At 31.3% G+C, this 18,575-nt stretch overlaps 3 protein-coding genes across 3 annotated transcripts; 2 read left to right on the forward strand and 1 right to left on the reverse strand.

Moving 5' to 3' along the window:
* Positions 1–262: 262 nt before the first annotated feature.
* On the reverse strand, positions 263–628 carry LOC107923583 (uncharacterized). The gene has a single exon (XM_016853767.1). It carries the CDS (start codon positions 626–628, stop codon positions 263–265), a length of 366 nt encoding a protein of 121 aa, XP_016709256.1.
* Positions 629–8,675: 8,047 nt separating this feature from the next.
* Positions 8,676–9,358, forward strand: LOC107923584 (uncharacterized). Its single transcript, XM_016853768.1, has 2 exons — positions 8,676–8,862; positions 8,958–9,358. The coding sequence occupies exons 1-2, from the start codon at positions 8,676–8,678 to the stop codon at positions 9,356–9,358; spliced, it is 588 nt and encodes a 195-aa protein (XP_016709257.1).
* Positions 9,359–15,729: 6,371 nt separating this feature from the next.
* On the forward strand, positions 15,730–16,407 carry LOC107923709 (uncharacterized). Its single transcript, XM_016853879.2, has one exon. It carries the CDS (start codon positions 15,730–15,732, stop codon positions 16,405–16,407), a length of 678 nt encoding a protein of 225 aa, XP_016709368.1.
* Positions 16,408–18,575: the final 2,168 nt, after the last annotated feature.

The raw sequence follows: 18,575 nt of genomic DNA on the forward strand, positions 1-18,575 counted from the left end.
GCATTGCATCCATCTTCTTTATTGGCGATTCGAGCTTAGCCTGTTTGAATGCGTTGTCACAGCTAAATACGTTTTCCACATTAGCGCCTAGCTCTATGCTCAACTGGACAAGGTTACGAATGGAGATGGCTTCAAGGGATTTTTTATCACTATTAAGAATGTTATTGTAGACATCGATGCATTTTTGAAGGATAGGAACAACATTTTTAGGGGTAGTAAGGTCCATAGAGAGCTTTGTAACCTTAGCCAAAGCATTTTTGGTCTAGTTATCCATTGTTTCAATCCCAACTTTAAGGACAGAAAGAGGCTCAATAGGAGTTTTCTCATCTAGGAACGGTATAGTTGCTATTATACATTCAACGGGATGATCGGTGTTCCCACAAATTTTCTGAATGGCAGGGTCAACGCTACCAGGTAATATGCTTAATACATCATCAATACTTTCCAACGTTGTACCATCAAATGCAAATGGAGATGGCGGTTCAGACATGACCTCAATCATACCATGAAGTTCTGAAGAAGCAGGGCTAGAAGCATTGGAAAAGGGTAGAGGTTCATTGGTAGAGGCTGAGAAGGAGAAGAGACAAGTGAGGGAGATAAGTGCAAAGATGAAATGGTTAATTCCCATGGTGTTTTCTCTTCTCCACTCTTGGACAAAAGCGACACAATAAGAGATAAAAGGTAAAGTGGTTTGATGTGTTAGTGAATTGGAATTAGTGCAAATTTTATAGTGTTTTCTAAGCATGTATTGTGCAAGGTAATTATGTTCGCACAATCTAATTTTTGCATATAGTTGGTTTTACATATATTTTAATGGTTGAATTTCACTTCCTAAATTTTCCTTCACATAAATTGAAAGAGAAATGGGAAATATAAAACAAGAAAATTATAAATTAATGGTAATATGTATGTCTAAAACTTTAAGAAAACGAGTTGTTCTTTACATTTGGAAATGTTGAAATTAGTGAATAAAATAAAAGATTCTAAGGTAATTACCTAAATTTGCAACGTTTTGTTGTGTTTGTTCAATGCAAATTATGGCTTATATGATTGACAATTATTATGTCAAAATAATAAGGCTAGTTGTCGAACATGATAAATATTGTTTTCAACAGTTTGACATAGTACATTTAGCAATCAATGGTTGTCAAGCCAAGAGTTAGCTATTTGTCACACCAGGATTTCCTTCAAGACTTGAACTTAAAGGAACCTTGGGAGTTAATTGAGCAAATTAGTGAGTTAGCAGACTCTACTGGGAATTTTTGGAAAATTTTGTAACTACTAGGCAAATAATTTGATTTCAATTCTGGTTTGGTTAGGTTGGAGCTGGCTGGTTCCTTAGTGGTGGACAGAATAATTAGCGATGGTCGGCTTGGATGGACTATAGAGACTGTGTTAAATTAGGATATATATATATGTGTGTGTGTGTGTGTGTGTGTGTGTGTGTGTGTGTGTGTGTGTGTGTGTGTGTGTGTGTGTAAGAAATTCTCCTCAATCAGTTTATAACCTTTTTCTTCCTTGTATTATCTTCTTCAATTGTTCCAAAGAAGAGGAAGATCTAAGAGAGCCCTACATGGAGTGAAAGTCGCGAGAATTTAAGTCTGGAAGTAGAGAAATGAAGGAATTGATAAGTTTTCTTATCCTTCTATACTCGAGTATTCGAAGAAGGGAGAGAATAAGGATTTCCTATTAAGTTTCTGTAAAGTGGGTTAATGGTTTTAAGGTTTAAATGTCTTCGATTTAACCGATATATGATTGTCCTGCTTAACTGTTAGGATAAAGAAGACTTTGGCATTGGGACAAGCTAAGCTGATAAGGAGAAAGGATTTAAGGTGAGTTCCTGTATTACCAGCTGGTGTTGGGATAACCGATATATGGTTGTCATATAAAGTGTGGACTCGCTTCGAATTAGAAAATTTTTCACAAAAATTACTAATGGGGTAATTTTGCAATTTCTCTAAATTTTTAGGCCAATTTGTAAATAAGAAGAATATCTTTAGAAAATTTCTAAAATAATTTCTTCAGAGAATTTTCTCTCTACAACTTTCTCTTGAATTCAAGTGTGTGTTAAAAATGACCCAAGGCTTTTTTATATAGAGAGAGTTTAGAGAGTTCAACTATCATTAAACTTAATCACTTTAATATTAAATTAATATAATATTTATCTACAAGATAAATATTAAATTAAATTTAATATTAAATCTGTTAAAATAATATTATTTTTGGAATAGTTAATCTGAAATAAAATTCTCTGGTATAGTTCCAATAGGAGTGTAATTCTTCCACTGCTCAACCACAAAAAAACATTCGCCGCCAACCATTTGCCGAGCACCGGACTGCCACAGTCGTAGCCATCAGCACCCCGAGTAGGTTTAGTTGCTGCCAGTTCGATCGGAGCCAATGACAGCTTGACCAATCCAGTCCAGCCACCGGTTGGACCATTGGCCCAATTTCATGTACCAAGCTCGATTTGACCAATTTTTGGTTCTTGGTCTCAGTTTTGGGCTCTTAGGCCCAATTTACAATGTCAGGCCCAATTTCCAAGTTTAATTACCCATTGAGCCAATTGTTTAACTTGAAAATTAATTTCTAAAAATATCATATTAAAATTTATTAATTTGATTAATTTAATTTTACTTGACCAAATTTAATTTTTTCAAAAATCACTTATATTTTCCATATTAATTTTTCAAGAAAATTATTTAATCAAATTCTCTAATTGAACAATTCTTTCGACTGCCCAATTTAATTCCACATTGAATAAATCAACTCAATTAAATTATTTCCAAAGTCGTAGAATTTTCTTCTAATTCAAAAGCAGTCTGATTGAGCTTTTGTTGAGCTAGCAGAGGGACCAATCGGGCATATACAATTAGGCTTTAGTAATTGCAATTTTGTCTGGAAGCATCGTTCCGATAATTCATCATTATTTAATCATGGGGTCAATCCACAAGAAGTATCATAATTGAAAACTCCTTATTGTATACTCTTTATGAAAGCAATTATCCAATTGCTTTATCTAATGACCTCGTTATGTGTGTGCTACCCTTATATGATATCATTGATTCATTTGAGTTAAATCTATTCACTCAATACAATCATATTTTATCTCATTGTCACCATTTTGTTTTTTTAATGATTAATATGATCACTGTCAATAAATGACTGTGATAAATTGCTCATTTGAGAACAAGCAACCCGTGACCACGTTCCATATTTATCAATCCACACAATACCAATGAGAGGATATTGTTAACTCTTTAATTGAGTTATGAATTCCATTGTTGCTAGTAAAGCCATGCCATACACAAGTCATGTACCAAACATACCGGCTATCAGCTCGATCATCTTTAGAGCATAAGCCTCCACTTATATAAAAGCACATGTGTTACATGTGCATGGTCAGTGACTAACTCAGGATTTAGGTAAATCACACCACGAATGTTACAAGTGAATTAGTTCACAAACATATTCAGAATTAATTCATCTTGGGTCTAGTCCAGTATATCATTCTGCCAATAAATACATCTATGTCTCTACCCGTGGAGTCAACTGCTCGGGTAGCTAAGACTAGCCATCTCCTCAATCGGAATTGTAAAAAACATAATCATCTGTAACAACCCTAATCCGTATTCATCGCCAAAATAGGGTTTCAGAGTATTACTGAGTAACCGTAATCTAAATAATTTATTTTCAAACATTTTAAAAAATCATAATATAATTCATCATTAACATGTCAAAACAATCATCCTAGGTGCCTAACCAATGTACCCTCATTGGTACCACATTTATATTATCAAAACATATCATCAATGCATCATTCAAATCAAAATTATAAACATGCCAAAATCCATCAATTTGGCCTAGCTCATATCTACCTAAAACATTAATTTAAATTCACATACACATATCAAGCGTTGGTTTAATTTATCATACCATACTATGGCTTCAAACACAAACACATGTTTATATATATATCAAACCGACATTACACTTATAACCTCATTTACAATCCATCCACAAAGTAACTATCATTTAGCCATCCTAGGTACATGCCGACACAAAAGACAAACATTACCATATTTGAGTTCGGGATCGTTGCTGGATACTGAATCGGCAATCAAAAGAGAAATACCTAACTTACGCACGGAAAACAAAATCATACGCTGAGTAAAACTCAGTGATATTTCTATAATCCGAACATTTAAAAAGAAGAGAATACAAAATGCACAATTGAAATATAAACACATATTAATGACTAATATCACAACTATCATATGTCAACCTTTTGAATTCATACACATTAGCACATCATTTCAACATCATTTTGTACTATACTCAAATTGCACATGCTAACATCTTTTATTTGATTAACAATGTCCTAATTCACACAATTGTTATATAAATAGCTATTTACATATCAAACTACAATTGTTTATGCATTGGCATTAACCATTCAATACTCAATTCATGAGTACATAATTCATGTATCTCATTTAGTCATAGCATATCTCATTTTCATGTTCCAAATCTCTTACCCATTTTCAATTCACATACAATATCATCCAATATCAATTTTAGAACTGTTTTGTTTAATTACCCCTATTAATACGACTCGGACTTGGATGGATACACACATCCAACCAACACACCAGTTTGGCACCCAATGCCTAATCAGATAAATTTGAAGTAATAACTGCATCCAGCGTTATATACATTGACACCCAGTATCTCATCGGTTAAACTGAAGCAAATTGGCACCCAGTACCTCATAGACTCAAAGTCGAAGAAATCTTTGAACTCTTCCTATCTTATGGCATGCCATCTATATCCGACTCAGCCCAATACAATTAATAGGGTTTAATTTCACATTTCAAAAACAACCGATATCCAATATAAATTTTTCATATAATCACATATACACATGAATTCAATTCAATCTATTATAATCAATATCCAACTTTCACATTAGCACATATATTCCTTTCAATTCAATAATCAATACATTCATAATTTATATACCAATTCAATCCAGTTCAATCAACTATCAAAATGTCAAATACTCACCTCAAACACTTACCATATGCATTAAATCAAATTACAACAATTAACAGTTAGGTTCGGATTATAGGAATACAAACCGTGAATTCTGAGCTATTCGACGTTGATTTTATCCTTCCCCTGAATTAAAACAATTAAAATTTATCAATACACCACAATTCGATTTCAAATTGAATATTTTAATTTTTACTCAATATTACCCTAAATTCCAATTTAGTCTCTAAAGCGAGACTAATTTTTATTCTTTACATTTAATTCTATATTTTCATACAAATTTCACTTTAAAACAAATTTAACTCCCTATTTTCACTTGAACCACTAAATTTTAATTTTTTTCACAATTCAGTCCCTATTACTCAAAATTTACAATTTATTCTATAATTTAATCATTTTTTTATTTCCAACTTAAAAATCTATCAATTTAATCTCTAATACTAAAACTATTCAACATTAAAAACATTTAAAATCTTAATAATTGCTAAAATTTCGACATGGGTCATGCAGTACTTAACATCGAGATTCCAAAAATATAAAAATTACAAGAAGATGGACTAAATTGACTAACCAAATGAACTTTGAACCTTAAAAACCCTAAGGCCGTGTGTTCTCTTTCTTTCCTTTCTTCTTTTTACTATACTAATTATTATATAATACATATATACATTTAAATTAATAATTAAGATTTCTTAATATTATAATATATTTTTATAACATATGTCGTCCACTATACATATATATATAGGTATAATTACTACATTGGCCCTTTAATTAATTTTTAATTTATAATTCAACTTTTAACTCAAATACAATTTAGTCCTTCTACCTAATTACTATTGATTCAAGTAAATTCGCTTATTCGAAACCTAATTAACTACACAACTAACTTTGTAAATATTTATTAAAAATATTTATGAGTCCTATTTATGGAAACAGAGTCCCGAGAATATACTTTCTGACACCCTTGGCTATCGGGTCGTTACATCATCCTTCTCAATATTTGAATCAAATGCTCACTTTGATTCTTTTACGAGATTACAGATTCGTTTAGATTATCTACTGAAGTAAGTTATCTTTCTTGTAATGTAAACGTTCTTACAATGTCCCTTATCATCAGTTTGAACTTAAACAATGAATGACTTAATATTTGCTTGTCACAATTTTTCTATGCATGTAAAATATGAAAGACAGAAATATAAAAGACATAATAGTGAAATTTGAAATTTATTTATTCATCGTTTAAATACATAGAAAAAAATTACATGTTTACTACAATATGGGCACATTTCCCAAAAGTCCGTTAGGACATTAAATAAAAGGTATGTTGTGTAATATCATAGCTGGGCTATGGCATTAGATAAAGTCTGCTAGGATGATGAACCAATAAGCTAATTGGGCAAGAAAATGGAGATCATTTTATGACTCATGTAGAGAGTAGTGAATTTGGATGAATGCGACGTGTCTAAGAACGCGGGTAAATGGGATAGTAAGAGAATCTGCCTAACTATGAAGAGGAGAATAGCTGGTAGAAATCCCCAAAAATGTGGGTAAGTTTGTTAATAGGGGAATCCGCCAAATTGTGACGGAAAAAGGAATTTGTTATATGTGTGGTCTTATCAAGGCAAGGGTAATAGAAAGGGTACCCTATTCAAGGTATGGGATATCCTTCATTATTAGTTCACCAACGATTAGCGAATAATCTAATAATGAGTACAATGGGTGAGTCAATGAAGTAGATTTTAAGCTAAAAGATTTTATGGACAAGTCTGCCAGAGATCTTCAGAGAAAGAAGATGTTGGGCTAAGATTTGTTAGCGCGAAAAAGTCTACAGGGACCCTCTATCAAAGAAGCCTGCGAAGAACTATTTTGAATCCGCCGAAAACTTTTGGAAAAAATAGAAGTCCATCAAGACTATATAGCATCGGAAAGACTATGTGGGACTACCAAAGGTGAAGTTTAGTAGGAATAGTCCATTAGGAGTTGTCAATAAATTGAAGTATCTTAAGAAGATTGAGCTCAATGGAGTAAGTACTTTAGGGTTACAATGCGGGTACGAGTCCACTAGGGGAAAAAAGGGGTGTTGATTCATTCAACCAAGTATCTTATTAAAGTTCGCAAATGAGGATGATAGAAAAAGACCTTATATAAAAAAAAAGGGGATATAGGTATAAATTAAGTCAAAAAGCAAATTACCGTCAAAATAGTACAACAAATTTGCATGGAGATCAGGGTGGATCAAAAGGATCAAGGAAGAGATTTGCAGCTATGGTGAGGTCTAGGTTAAAACGTCGGTAGGCTTTGCCACATCCATGATAGCAAATGCGGGATATCCGTGCTGAGGCATATCCTGACGGGCTTAAGGGAAGTTTGGAATAATGATAAACATGGTTAAGACCCATAAGAAAGTAATGTTTAGAACATAGTTTTGGCGGGTGGTAATGTTCACTGACAATTCATTTGAAAAAAAAAAGGCAATGGCTATATTAAAAAAATTATGGATCTTCCTACGAGTTTCAAAGAGTTTTTCATCTGTGCTTAAAAATTTATTTTACTTAATTTCAAAGAAATCTTCTATGAATACCATTGTATAGGATCTCACTAAGTTCTCCTGAACTATTAACTTTTACTGCTTTTACGCAGGGTAGGTGATGACTCGGGAATTTAGTGGAGGGACCAAGCCAAACACCGCCACAGACTAGTGATGGGCAAAGTTGTTGTTCATGTATATAAAAGGGCATCCTAGAGGTCATGCCTCAGGGTTTAAGTTGCTTATACATGTCTTAATTTACAATTTTTAAATAGTTTTTGGGATCGAAATTGTAAGAATTTATCACTAATTATGTATGAATTTTAATAACAGTTGGATTTTGAAATTTAAGTTACTTAAGCATGTAATTAAAGCAAAATTAGAAATATCGTTAAGTTACTTGGGTTATTGTATCATTCGGTACCCGGACCTGGCGATTGTGTCAGGTATAGTTTCTTAGGGCTGTTGCCTTTTAGTGCTGCTCCTATCTATAGGTGCCTCTACTTGGTTATTAGGCTGCCTAACTACTTTTTGTTGGTTTGCCTCATTACCAATAACTAACTCTTGGCTTAATGACCTTGATTGCTAAGTGTATTATGTCAAATTTTTGAAAACAATATTTTTCATATTTGACAACTAGCCTTGTTATTTTGACATAATAATTGTTAATCATATAAGCCATAACTTGCATTTAACAAACACAACAAAACGATGTAATTTTAGGTAATTTACCTTGGAATTTTATGTTTATTTTATTCACTAATTTCAACATTTCCAAATTTAAAGAAAGTCTCATTTTCTTAAATGTCTAAACTTACATATTACCATTAATTTATAGTTTTCTTGTTTTATACTTCCAATTTCTCCAATTTATGTGAAGGAAAATTGATAGAAGTGAACTTCAACCATTAAAATAGGTGTAAAACTAACTATATGCTAAAATTAGATTGTGTGGCATAATTACCATCCACAGTACATGCCTAGAAAACACTATAAATTTTGCACTAATTTCAACTATCTAGCACACCAAACCCTCTTACCTTTAATCTATTGTGTTGCTTTGGTTCAAGAGAGGAAAAGAGAGGAGACCATGGGGATCAACCATTTCATCCTTGCACTTATCTCCTTCACTTGTCTCTTGTCCTTCTCAGCCTCTACCAATGCACCTCCACCCCTTTTCGACGCTTCTAGCCCTACTTCTTTAGAACTTTATGATATGATTGAGGCTATGTCTGAATCACCATCTCCATTTGCATTTGATGGTATCGAATTGGAAAGTATTGACAATTTATTAAGCTACTACCTAGCGGCGTTGACCCTGCCCTTCAGCAAATTTGTGGGAACACGGATCACCCCGTCGAATGTATAATAGCAACTATGCCATTCCTAGATGAGAAAACTCCTATTGAGCCTCTTTCTATCCTTAAAGCTGGGATTGAAGCAATGGATAACCAGACCAAATATGCATTGGCTGAGGTTACAAAGCTCTCAATGGACCCTACTACCCCTAAAAATGTTGTTCCCATCCTTCAAACATGCATCGACGTCTACAATAGCATTCTTAACAGTGATCAGAAATCCCTTGAAGCTATCTCCAATTGTAACCTTGTCCAATTGAGCACAGAGCTAGGCGCTAATGTGGAAAACATACTCGGCTGTGACAATGCATTCAAACAGGCTAAGCTCAAATCGCCGATGAAAAAGATGGATGCAATGCTTGAAAAGATCATTAGCAACACCTTGACCATTGGTGTCGACATGGTCCACTTTTAAAGGAACAACTTATTAAAAGTTTGTGATTAGGCCAATAAAATAGGCCATGTCAGCGTTCTTTAATGATTTAATGGAAAACGATTAAAAAAAATCAATTGTTGAAAATATTAATGATGAAATTGAAATTTGTTTTTGTTTGGTGACTAAAATAGAATCAGTCTAATATATTATGCTATTTCTTTAGTAGAAATTTAAAAGATATGGCCAAATTAATTAATTTCACATTGACATAGTATCAAACTAATTAATATTACTTTTATCATTATCATTTAATAAATGATATTTTCCTCAATCCAAATTTTTTTTCAAAACACGTGCTTTTATATAGATCATAGAATTGTTACTTTAGAAATGCAAAAAAAGTACATGTATTTAAAAGCGGTAAATAAATTTTGCAATATATATTTATTACTGAAAACATTTAGTTATGTACTTAAGATATTTGAAAATTAAAAAATATATATGATATATGTTATATACATTAGATAATAAAAATATTAATATACTTCATTTTACTTAAATTATATTCAACTCATCCATCCTAGTATATTTAGATTAATTTGCAATTTTAAATTTAAATTATTTAAATAATTAAAAATTATCATAATAAATAATAAGAACTTAACATGGTAAAGTGAAATTTTTTTCAATAAAACTATAATCATAAAATAAAGATTATAAGAAAATACCAATAACTCATGTTATTTATCTTTTATTTACTAGATTTTAAAATAAGATTTTAGTCTAGAAACATTTTTATTAGTTTATATGAGTTTTCTTTTATTTATATATTTATATTTTATATTTTATATATTTTTAGTGTATTAATATTATAAGGGGTAAAATGGTAATTTAAAGAGTCAAGGATGGATAGAGTGGAGCAAATATTTACCACAACTTTCTCATTCAATTTTCCTAACCTACCATTTAAAAGAAAACCCTATTATTTAGAGTAGAGTACTACAAAATTTACAGAGCAATTCAGTTTTTGTCATCCTAATGAGAACTCTAAATATAGTTAAAGCCTAGTATTGCCTGACCAGTAATGAATACAATTCCATTTGAGATTAATCCCTCCTTATTGATATGGTTATCAACTAATATGTAGTTTAATGACGACTCAACTAGGGACCATGTAGCTTTTCCGAGATAGTTTGAACAAATATGTAGCACAGTGGGCTATGTTGGAGTTTCAAAAGAGGCAATCAAGTTACTGCTGATCCCTTTTGCCCTTGGAGGCCAAATTCAAGAATGGTTAGAAGCATTGGCTTCGGGAACTATTACAACATGGGAAGAGTTTTTGCAATGATTGTTACAAAGAATTATACCCATTCTTGTGATGTTAAAGACAAATGATGATCTATTGCAATTTAAACAAAGTCCTATTGAAATGCTTGGTCAAACATGAGATAGATTCAAAATAATTGTACAAAATGCTCTGGAGGTTGGAATTAATACGATCATTCAATAACAACACTATTATGCACGTAACACCCCCTACCCGTATCCATTGCCGAAATAGGGTACGAGGCATTACCGGAGTTTACTGAACATTTTCAAATAATTCTAAGTCATTTATTATTCATATTTTGAAAATAATCATAACGTCTCTCTACTGGGCCCTCGAAGCCCAAAACATACATTAGAAATCAACCGAAATAAAATCAGGATCATAGAAAAAAATTTCGCAAAATATTAAATTATATTTTCATCTAAGTATTTACCATTTCAATGCTCCTTATAATTAAACATGTTACCATTCAGTCAACAGCTTGGTACTTGTCTAAACGTCAAACAGCAACATTGTTAGTATTCTTGCACATATTTCATATAAATTCAACATTGATATACCTATTTTCTCAACATATCACACTTGAGTTTAATAATAGTATCAACTTACATAATTTGCTTGTATTAACATATCAAAGATAATTATATATGTACATGTCACAAAATATATTATTCTCTTACTATTTCTTCATAAGCATATATTATTCATTTCGTTATTTCAATATTTCATGCACCATCATTTCCTTATATCCTATGTATATTTATTTCGGTAATAGTTCATATTAAACTTAACATAAATTAAATTCCATGTACCTATACTTATTTCATTTATCTATCTTCTTAATTATTTCATACAACTATTTTGCACGTATATTTCCATATGACCAGTTCCTGTAAACATTTCACACAACCATTTTGTATAACCCATTTCATATAACCATTTGTCATCTGGTACATATTACCTAAATATTAGTTGTTCAACAGATATCTTAGCATCTCTCTTCCACAATCTTATTTATCTTTGACATGATGCCATAGTATCTTTCAACTCTAGTCTTACTCGTTTTCTATCATGTTGCCATGGTATCTTTCAACCATGGTCTTATTCATTTCATGTCACGTTGCCATAGTATCTTTCAACCATGGTCTTACACATTTCATTTCAGAGAGCACACTCCCGCGAACCTCATCCTTACAGTGGGATTACTAGTCCAGGCTAAATCCCTTGTAATATAAACTCATAGAGAATTGTCGGGATTACTAGTCCAGGCTAAATCCCCTGCAACGACAATTACTCTAATGAGCTTGGATCTGAATTACCAGTCCAGGCTAAATTCAAACCCTAATTCGGATTACCGGTCCGGGCTAAATCCATTTTACACATATTCTTCAGGAGGGCTATATCAGGATAGGATCACCCGTTCGAGCTAGATCCTTTTTACCGTCTGGAGCTATTTAACGGAGAGATCATAAAGAGCCATATCGGGAAGCTAATCCGGGCTATAACGAGAAACTCAATAAAGTCGAAATCAGGTAGTTCACAAAGAACCAAATCGTGAAGCTCACGAAAAGCCTATCGGGAAGCTTCGGATAGCCATATATCGGGAAGTTCAAGCGAGCACTATCGGGAGGCTCACAAAGAGCCTATTGGGAAGCTCATGAAGAGCTGTATTTCGGGATGCTCTTAAGAGCTACGGTGTGTCAACAACACATGCGGATCACAACCTATCGGGACGCTCCGAAGAGCTATAACGGGAAGCTCGCAAGAACCATATAACGGGGAGCTCGAGAGGGCTAATATCGGGACGCTCTTTCGAGCTATGGTGTGTCAGCAACATATGCAGAACTACAACCAATTCGGGAAACTTACATCCATCGATTTTCCTTTGTTCAACAGGATGTATCATTTTATCGGGCATTATCAAATATATCCATATCAATTTCATATGCATGAAAAAAATACAAATCACAAGTATGATATTTAATTCAAGCTTATAATTATGCATAATTCTGTTACACGAACTTACCTGACTAAATTACAAAAATACCAAGATTCAGGGGCATTTTGATAATTTTTTTTCATTTTCCTCGATTTTTCACCCGATCTTAAATTGAAAATTTCATTCAATTTATTAATTTAGATAATAAAACAATTCATTCTCTTCAATCTGGTCATTTTTGACATTTTTACAAAATTACCCCCTAAAGTTTTACTTTTATTCAATTTAGTCCTTAAGCCTAGAACATACAAATCAGCCATGCTAGCTGAATATTCATATATATTTTCCTCCTCCTCCTCTCCATTCCACATCCTTAAATTATATAACACACTTGTAAGTAACATCATCTATAATTTTTATTATTTATTTTTATGAATATTCAAGTTGTTCATCTATGTCATAATCACTAAATTATTTATATCTAGAGCTATAGAACTCCAAATTAAGATCCGCTAATTTTTTCTAAAACTAGACTCATATATCTTCTTCCCATAAAATTTTCAGAATTTTTGGTTTAGCCAATAAGTACAGTTTATTCTTTAAAGTTACCCCTGTTCTGCTATTTGAAAGTTCTGACCCTTCTTCACTAAAAATTAATTATCTAATCATACAGAATTCAAATGATATTCCCATTTATTTCTATTGAAACTAGACTCATTCAGAATTATAAACATATAAATTTAAACCTCTAATTATTTTTATCCAATTTTTTATGATTTTCCAAAGTCAAAATAGGGGAACTCAAATTCATTCTGACCTTGTCTCACAAAATTTATTATATCTCATGATTTACAAATCCATTGTTTACACCGTTTCTCTATGAGAAACTAGATTCAATAAGCTTTAATTTCATATTTTTTTTATCTTCTATTTCGATTTCTAAAATTTATGGTGATTTTTCAAAGTTAGTCTACTGCTGCTGTCCAATATTGTTTTAGTGCAAGTTATTTATTACCATTCTTCCCGCGAACTTTAATAAATTACAATTTCATCCCTATTCAATTAGCCTCTCAATTGAGCTGATTTTTCTCAATTAACACTTTATTCTATCACCTTAAACTACTTTACAACTTTTGGAAATCACAATTTCGGCACTAGACTTTAATTCCAAACATTTTCACAATTAGGTCCTAAAATCAATTTCCGTCAATTTTACTTAATAAAATTATCTTATATCAAAATTAAAGCTTCAATTCTATGTTTATTCATCATATGCTTCCAGCACTCATCCATAATAACTTTAAAAATTAGCCCTTCAACATAAAACTTATGAATTACTTTACAATTCAATCATTATTTCATTTCTAACTTGAATTTCTATCAATTAAACCCTTATTTCATCATTTTACTCAACATGAACATTATCTAGAAATCTAATAACTTTCAAAATATCAACTTAATTTTATCAAAATCTTGTTCCAAAGCTTCTAAAACATCAAATTTAAGTAAAAAAGGCTAAATTGACTTACCTATTAAACTTCCAAGCTTCACACCTTTTTCTTCTTTCTTTTCTCCTTTTCTTTCTTTTCTTCCCCTGCTCTCTGTTTCGTTTGCTTTGTTTCTTCCTTTCTATTATCTTCTTCTTCTTTTTCTTTTTTTTATATATATACACACATGTATTTATACTTAAATAGTAAGTATTATTTATTTATTCATGTGTATATTATTAGTATATTTGTATCCATTTATAACCATACATTTGTCATTATTTAATATATTTATCATATAAAATCTTATAATAAAATTATTTAATTAATAAATATCTTTTATAAATTAATAAATATCTATTTAATATCTAATACATGTTTTACAGATGTATGTATTTTTATCCATACACTTGTATATTTTATTTACTATGCATTTGTCTTTGTACTAATTTATTTATCATATAAATATCTTATAATATAATTATAATAAATTAATTTAATATCATTTATTACTAATAAATATATATTTTTTATAATTTGAAATCTAAGTAAAAATCTAAGATTTTTACTTTATATGCCGCCTCACTTATGCTAAATGGCATAATTGCCATTTTGGTCTTTTTTATTTTCTTTTAATCTATAATTAAACTTTCACACTTTATTCAATTTAATCCTTTTATCAATTATCCTTAATTAAGCTAAATTTACTTAATTAAACTCTAATTAACCACTCAATTAACTTTTTAAATATTTTTTATAATTATTTACGGATCCATTTTTCAGTAACGGAGACTCGAAAATACATTTTTTTCGATAACCGTAAAATTTGGGTTATTACAATGCAGGTTTAGATCAAGAGAGCAAAGAATAGTTTGACGTAATGGTTGGAGGAAGTGTTTGGTCAAAAACTGCTCAGGAAATTGTTATGCTCCTTGAAATAGTGAGCAGTGATGATTATACTTGGAGAAAAATCAAAGAAATAGAATTGATAGAAGAAGTAATGAGAACCGATGAGACGAAAGAAGACAACGAGGAAGACACGGAAGAACAATTGAGCGAAGATGAAGATTGCACTCCAGATTTTGAAGAAACCCTAGAAGACAAATTTTTGAGAAACTACTCGAAAAGCAGTTAGAACACATCTATCAACTGGACTAGAAAAGACAATATAAAGAACTTCTACGTCAATTAGAGAATCTTTCAACCAAGATGACTCTGTCAATTATCAAACCACCTGTGTTGGAAATAAAACACCTTCTCGCACACTTGAAATGCGAGTATTTGGGTGATAACAACACTTTACCAGTAGTCATTGCAGCGGGCTTATCGGTGGAACAGGAGAAAACACTCTATTTTTCTTTTGCTTCTAACATGGTAATTTTTCCATTTTATTAATAATTTTTTTGGGTAATTTTTTTTAGGATTTTCTTGTTTCATATATCTATTTTTTCTCTAACTAAGAAGGGAAATTAAATAAAAGCAAAAGTAGTTAATTATATGCTAAAATTAGATTGTGTGGACACATCTTACGGTGAGACACTATTTTTATGAGGGTCAAAAAAATACTATAAAAGCTTCACTAGTTCCACATCTTTAATTCACTTCTTGCATTTTATTTTTCTATTGTATTTCATCCAAAATAAGAGAAGAGACCATGGAGGTGAACCATTTCATCTTCGCCCTTATCTCTCTCTCTTGTCTCTTCTCTGTTTCTGCTAATGTCCCTCCACCCGTTTCCAATGCTTCTAGCCCTGCTTCTTTAGAACTTTATGATATGATCGAGGTCATGTCTGAATCACCATCACCATTTGCATTCGATGGTACAACATTGGAAAGCATTGATGATTTATTGAGTATACTACCTAGTGGTGTCGACCCTGCCCTTCAGCAAATCTGTGGGAACACTGATCACCCCGTCGAATGTATCATAGCAACTATGCCATTCCTAGATGGGAATGCTCCTATTGAGCCTCTTTCTGTCCTTAAAGCTGGGATTAAAGCAATGGATAACCAGACCAAAGATGCATTAGCGGAGGTTACAAGGCTCTCAATGGACCCCACTACCCCTAAAACTATTGTTCCCATCCTTCAAACATGCATTGATGTCTACAATAACATTCTTAACAGTGATCAAAAATCCCTTGAAGCCATCTCCAACCATAGCCTTGTTCAGTTGAGCACAGAACTAGGCGCCAATGTGGAAAATGTACTCGGTTGTGACAATGCTTTCAAACAGGCTAAGCTTGAATCTCCAATGAAGGACATGGATGCAATGCTTGCAAATATCATTAGCAACACCTTGACCATTGGTGTCGACATGGTCCACTTTTAGAGGAACAAACGATTAAAAGGATGACTACAAACACATGAAGCCTAAGTGGGATATTATAATTTTATTGTTGTATCCTTTTAAGAGAAGCAGGAAGTATATAAGAACCTTTGTCACTATTTCTTATTGTTAAATGAAGATATAATTTGCTCAAGAATTACTTTTCATGTTTATAATTTCTCCATTCAGTTACCTTCCACGCTCTTGGATCATCAAACTATATTAATATCTTCTTTCATCTTCAATAGCGAAACCTGATGCTGAAATTCTAGAGCCTAATTATGAATTCCTACGATGCCCTTAATCATCAAACTATGTTAAGAAGAGATTTCATTTTTGAAAACTGAAGACCCCAGCTAGTGCAAACATAAGAATTCAACTCCTCATACTCATCTTTTTTACCTTTTCTGGCATGTAGGAGTCAACAGAATTAATCAATTGAAATTGAAAATTAATTCATTTATTTCATCAATTATTTAAGTCGTCGTTTTTTTCTTTATAAAGATTTTAAATTTATCATTATCAAAATTCGAAATTAATTAAATTTTATCATAAATACAAAATGTTATACATATTTTTTTGTAATGTGTTTTAATGAATCTAATTCTGTAACAATTCGATTCTCATCACTGTTAGAAAAGTCAAGTTCGAACTTAAATAATAAGATGGGTTGCTTGGAGTCAAATAGGGGTTAAGAAATGAAAATTTGTTAGTAAGTAAATTGATTAATTCATTAATTAGATAGTAGAAGGACTAAATCCCAAGTATCTTAAATTATAAAATTTAATTGAAGAAATATTAGAGAAAAAATATCCTCAATTTATTAAAAAAATGATTTCAACGAAAATCTTATTATTATTATTATTATTATTTTTGCAAAAACTCTTATTATCATATTGTCTAATAAAAAAGCTCCACTTTATAATGGTATATATTGGTCGCACACGTAAATATATGTATTATAACACTAACTATTATTCTATAATATATCCAAATAAATGAACAATACATTTTTTTAAAATAAATCTAGTAAATAAAATTAACAAAGCAATTTTAAATAAACAACGAATCAATAATAAATATATAGGATTTCATTTTCATCCAATACATTAGCTAAATATTTTATCTCCATTCATATTATACTAATTTATTAACCACTTTGGGTACTATATTTCCTTAATCGTCTTCCAAACAATTAAAGAACTAACTTAATCTAATTATTGAATTATATTCTTATGTCAATAATTTAGACTAAATTGATTATGAACAAACTCAAATTTTGGCTACCCATGTTCATTAGGTATATTCCTATCCTAATTACAAATCAAAGCTTGACTTGTCTAAATTAGATCAAGAGTTATTCATAGTTATTCATTCTAGACTTAAAATGTAAAATCATTTTTCAATTTTTTTTAGGTTTTATTAGATTAATAGTTAATTACGATATTATCAGTAAATAATTAAATCTCTATTAACAATTAAAAGATGGAAATTAAAAAAAAACTCAATTAACTAAATATGGTATCCACAAAATCCTAGAAAAATTTAGGTAAACTATACCCAAAGTCACTAAAATGTTACGTTTTGCTTATTCAACTTCAAAAAGTTACAAAATTATCATTGAACTATTCAAAAAATTATTTTATTTATTAGATTGTTAAAACCGTTATTGTACTACATTCTATGTTTCTGCTAATTTAATAATTATAATCACTTTTCGAAAATGAAATATTCTATAATTACTTTAATCATGATTTAAATTTATTTTTTTTAGAACATTTATATTGTTGTAGGCCAATTTTGGCCTGTTATAATCAAACCCGAATAGCCCAATAGACCTTAAATTACCCATTACCCAGTTACAAGCCCAGCATACTAAAACCCTAAGCCCAAAAATGTTTAACACTTTCAGAGGAACCCTAGGGTTTCCTCCCCTTTAGCCACCCCACTTTCCTCTGACACTAGCACCATCTCTGGTCACCACCATGTCGGCTACCACGCCCCATGCTTCTGCCAACACCATCCCCGCATGCATGGCACCTCCATACCCTGCAAGACCAGAAAAGAGACAAGACAACAAATATTAAACAAAATATTGTAAAGGCTATAAAAGTCGATTTGGATTTCTGTAAAAGGGGTTCGGCTTCCTTTTTTTTTCTCTTTTCGTTTTT

The sequence above is a fragment of the Gossypium hirsutum genome, chromosome A11 (genome assembly GCF_007990345.1).
Source record: "Gossypium hirsutum isolate 1008001.06 chromosome A11, Gossypium_hirsutum_v2.1, whole genome shotgun sequence".
Classification (NCBI taxonomy): Eukaryota; Viridiplantae; Streptophyta; class Magnoliopsida; order Malvales; family Malvaceae; genus Gossypium; species Gossypium hirsutum.

Coding starts and splice junctions, on each gene's coding strand:
- LOC107923583 (XM_016853767.1), bottom strand. CDS start 628: ATGGGAATTAACCATTTCATCTTTGCACTTATCTCCCTCACTTGTCTC.
- LOC107923584 (XM_016853768.1), top strand. CDS start 8,676: ATGGGGATCAACCATTTCATCCTTGCACTTATCTCCTTCACTTGTCTC. Junction 8,863..8,957: donor TGATGGTATCGAATTGGAAA/GTATTGACAATT, acceptor AATGTATAATAG/CAACTATGCCATTCCTAGAT.
- LOC107923709 (XM_016853879.2), top strand. CDS start 15,730: ATGGAGGTGAACCATTTCATCTTCGCCCTTATCTCTCTCTCTTGTCTC.